This window comes from Nicotiana tomentosiformis, chromosome 7 (genome assembly GCF_000390325.3).
Source record: "Nicotiana tomentosiformis chromosome 7, ASM39032v3, whole genome shotgun sequence".
NCBI lineage: Eukaryota > Viridiplantae > Streptophyta > Magnoliopsida > Solanales > Solanaceae > Nicotiana > Nicotiana tomentosiformis.
The window spans coordinates 65322642-65327474 of NC_090818.1; the positions used below are offsets into that span (position 1 = coordinate 65322642).

The window sequence follows — 4833 nt, forward strand, 5'->3', positions numbered from 1 at the left end:
TACACATATAAGGGAATGAGCTTGGAAACAACATAATTACGTTCTCAAATAGCATGATGACATGGTAACCATCTAAAACAATTAGGGAACATGAATCCTTCAATCCAACACACTAAGGCAAACAATTCTAGTCTGATCAAGCATGAACTTACACCCATCATTCGGACACTAGGAGTTCAATTCTAGGAAGAAGAGAGTTAGCCATACATACCTCAATTGCGCTTCTTTAGATGCTACAATTATCTGAAACCCTTAGCAACCACAATCTATTTTAGCAATATACAAATTGAACCCAGAATTAGAAAAGCGTTCATAGTTCTAGCTCACTTTTTCCCCACAATCTTCATCACACATGCATGCAAGATAAACTACCCTCAGTCTATAGGGTATTGGTCAATCCAAAAAGGTCCGAACCACGGCGAGCAAGCTGACCGTGATGAATTTTTACTATAGTAACGCAGGAATCTACCTTGGCACCATGAAACCCCGAGTTTTTGGTTAAAATTTTTACGGGTCCTTACATCCTCCCCCACTTAAGATCATTCGTCCTCGAATGAGGATCAAGGTTCACTTAACACAATTTCAGTTATGCCACACACCATTAGCTCCAAATTTGCCTAACTTCCTAACTTCCTAAAATTGTCGCTAGAGTTTCCTTTGTATTTCGGCCTATCCACCTATCAGAGAGCCCTCGAAACACACCTTAGTAATATATATAGAATTTAATGACACAACAGAATGCAAAATAACACCAACCGAAGCCTCATGGAGGACATATAACTAGAATGGAGTGTCTTAATATAAGCCGAACAAGTAATACAAAAATAAGAAATTTAGGGGGGGGGGACTTTATAGAGCTATTACATGGCTATTCAAACAAATGAGGGTGCTTCTTTTTCATTTCATTCTCGGCTTCCCAAGTAGCTTCTTCGACTTGCTGGTTTCGCCATAATACCTTTACGAATGCAATTTCTTTATTTCTAAACTTTCGGACCTGTCTATCAAGAATAGCAACCGGAGTTTCTTCATATGACAATTCTTCACTAACCTCGATGGTCTGAGCTGGCACAATAGCAGATGGATCTCCAACTACCTTCTTCAACATGGACACGTGGAATACCTGGTGTACTAATGACATCTCAGGTGGTAGTTCAAGCTTGTATGCCACCTGACCTATCCTTTGAATGATTCTATACGGCCCGACATACCTTGGACTTAAATTCCCTTTCTTTCCAAACCGCATGATCCCCTTCATGGGAGACACCTTCAAGAACACCCAATCATCTTCTTTGAACTCTAAGTCTCTGCGACGAACATCCGAGTAGGATTTTTGACGACTCTGAGCCGTTTTCAACCACTCTTTTATGATCTTAACTTTTTCTATAGCCTGATGCACAAGGTTTGGTCCTATTAGTTCAGCTTCTCCAACCTCGAACCACCCAATCGGCGATCTACATCTTCTATCATAAAAGGACTCAAACGGCGCCATCTGAATACTGGCATGGAAGCTGTTGTTATAAGAAAAATCTATGGGCGGCAAATTATCATCCCAGCTACCCTTGAAGTCAAGCACACACGCACGTAACATGTCCTCGAGCATCTGAATAGTCCGCTCTGCTTCCCCATCAGTCTGTGGATGGAAAGTCGTGCTAAGATTTACCTGCGTACCCAAACCTTGCTGAAACTTCTTCCAGAAATTAGTTGTGAATTGGGCCCCTCATTCGGAAATGATGAAAACTGGAGTGCCATGAAGCCTGACTATTTCCTTGATATATAATTGAGTATATTGTTCTGCAGTGTCGGTGGATTTAACCGGCAAAAAGTGAGCTGATTTTGTGAGTCGATCCACGATCACCCAAATTGAGTCAAACTTACACGGAGTGCGCGGTAACCCTACCACAAAATCCATGTTAATCATTTCCCATTTCCACATTTGAATTTCTATACTCTGAGTTAACCCACCGAGCCTTTAATGCTCGGCCTTCACTTGTTGACAGTTTGAACATTTTGCCACAAAGTCCGCCACACCCCTCTTCATGTCATTCCACCAGTAAACTTCCTTGAGATCATGATACATTTTTGTAGAGCTTGGGTGCACGGAATATCTAGAAGTATGCGCTTCTGCCATGATTCTTTCCCGAAGACCATCTACGTTTGGAACACATAGTCATCCTTGGTACCGTAATGTACCATCATCCATGTCAAGAGAAAAAGTCGTTGGCTTATGTTTATGAATCCCTTCCTTCAGCTGCACCAACACTGGGTCATTGTATTTCTTCTCCTTACCTCCGTCAAAAGCGATGATTCTGCCCTATTCCGCACAATCACTCTCCCTTCACTAGAATCCGTAAGACGAACTCCCAAACCGGCCAACTGGTGAACCTCCCAGGCCAAGGGCCTTTGACTTGCCTCTAAGTGAGCCAAACTACCCATAGATTTCCGATTAAGAGCATCCGCCGCCACATTAGCCTTCCCCGGATGATACAAAATGTCGATGTCATAATCTTTGAGCAACTCAAGCCACCTTCTCTGCCTTAAGTTCAATTCCTTCTGCTTGGAAATGTATTGAAGACTTTTGTGGTCCGTGAATACATCTACATGGACTCCATACAAATAATGACGCCAAATTTTTAATGCAAAAACCACCGCTGCAAGCTCTAAATCATGAGTTGGATAGTTCTTTTCATGATTCTTAAGTTGCCTTGAAGCATATGCTATGACCTTACCATGTTGCATTAATACATACCCAAGACCGATCCTTGAAGCATTACAATACACCACAAACCCTTCAGTACCCTCTGGCAGGGTCAATACTGGCGCCGAAGTCAATCTTGCTTTCAATTCCTGAAAGCTCCTTTCACAAGCATCGGACCACTAGAACTTAACCGCCTTCTGCATTAATTTAGTCAATAGAGAGGCAAGAGTGGAGAACCTCTCCACGAACCTCCTATAATACCAAGCCAAACCCAAGAAACTGCGAATCTCCGTTGGAGTAGTAGGTCTAGGCCAATCTTTCATCGCCGCAATGTTTTGAGGATTAACCTTAATTCCTTATCCGAAGATGACATGACCGAGGAATGTAACAGATTCAAGCAAAAATTCACATTTCGAGAACTTCGTATACAAGTGGTGGTGATGAAGAGTCTACATAACTTCCCTGAGGTGGTCGGCATGATCCTCTCGACTTCGTGAATATACAAGGATGTCATCAATGAATACTATCACAAAAGAGTCAAGAAACGGCCTGAAGACTCGATTCATAAGATTCATGAAAGCTGCCGGGGCATTTGTTAGCCCGAAAGACATTACCAAAGATTCAAAGTGCCCATACCGGGTTCTGAAAGCTATTTTCGGAATATCCTGCCCCTTACCTTCAATTGATGGTACCCGGACCGCAAATCAATTTTGGAGAAGAACTTAGCACCTTGTAATTGGTCAAACAAATCATCTATTCTAGGCAATGGGTATTTGTTTTTGATTGTGACTTTGTTGAGTTGCCGGTAATCAATACACATCCGCAACGATCCATCTTTCTTTCTGACAAAGAGAACCGGTGCGCCCCACGGCGACACACTCGGTTGGATGAAACCTTTCTCTAGCAAATCCCTCAGTTGTTCCTTTAGCTCTTTTAATTCTGCAGGCGCCATTCTATAAGGTGGAATGGATATAGGCTGCGTGCCTGGCATAAAATCAATCCCAAAATCAATCACCCTGTCTGGAGGTATTCCAGGGAGCTCATTCGGAAAGACATCGGGGAAATTATTCACAATTGGTACAGATTCAAGGGTAGGCACCTCAGTAGTGGTGTCCGTCACTCGGACCAAATGATAAATATACCCCTTCCTGATCATCTTTGTGGCCTTAAGGTAAGAAATAAACCTACCTTTTGGCATAACATTATTCCCCTCCCAAGTCAACAGTTGGCTCGTTAGGAAACTCAAGCCTCATAATTCTGGTCCGACAGTCATGTTTGGCAAAACATGAATAGAGCCAATCCATTCCCATTATTAAATCAAAATTAATTATCCCTAGTTCAATAAGATCGACCATGGTATCCCGACCATGCACCGTGACAACACACTCCCTATAAATCTGTACGACCATAATAGACTCGTCAACCGGAGTAGATACAGAGAATGGTTCATGAAGTTGTTCTGGTTCTATCCCGAAGCTCGTAGCAACATAAGGAGTAACATAGGACAAAGAAAATCCGGGATTAATAAGGGCATACACATCATGAGATTGAACAGTCAATATACCTGTGACGACATCTGAGGAAGCCTCCGCACTCTGTCGACCACTCATAGCATAGAATCGGCTGGGTCCTCCCGAACTCTGTGCACCACCCCTAGTTGTACCACACCCTGCTGGTGCTGAAGAGACTTGAGCTGGAGGGTGTGCTGAAGATGTGGCAGCTGTAGGACTGGATGACTGAGTTGTGCCCCTGCCTGCACCCTGACGGGATGCTCGACACTCCCTCTGAATATGGCCTCTCATTCGGCATCTGTAACATACTAGCATGTCCAGGTAGAAGACTCCCAAATGTATCCTCCCACACTTAGGGCATGCGGCCCTCTACTGCTCCTGGAATCTCCCTCCTGATCGGTCCTGATGTCGGGACCCCCTGCTTCCCTAACCGGGCCAAAAGCGACTCCCCTACTGCTGGCCGTCCCTTGAAAGAGGGGCACTAGCTGAAGACTGAGCATAAGACTGGGAGGGCCCTAATGATCCTCCCCAAAGATCTGATCTCCCACCTCCGAATGAATCCCTAAGGTTGCCCGCTGATCGGGCCCTACTACTACTTTCTCGTTCCATCCTGAGCTTTAACTTTCG

At 44.0% G+C, this 4833-nt stretch overlaps 1 protein-coding gene across 1 annotated transcript; it reads right to left on the reverse strand.

Moving 5' to 3' along the window:
- Positions 1–3897: 3897 nt before the first annotated feature.
- Positions 3898–4497, reverse strand: LOC138895711 (uncharacterized). The gene has a single exon (XM_070180431.1). It carries the CDS (start codon positions 4495–4497, stop codon positions 3898–3900), a length of 600 nt encoding a protein of 199 aa, XP_070036532.1.
- Positions 4498–4833: the final 336 nt, after the last annotated feature.

Coding starts and splice junctions, on each gene's coding strand:
- LOC138895711 (XM_070180431.1), bottom strand. CDS start 4,497: ATGAGAGGCCATATTCAGAGGGAGTGTCGAGCATCCCGTCAGGGTGCA.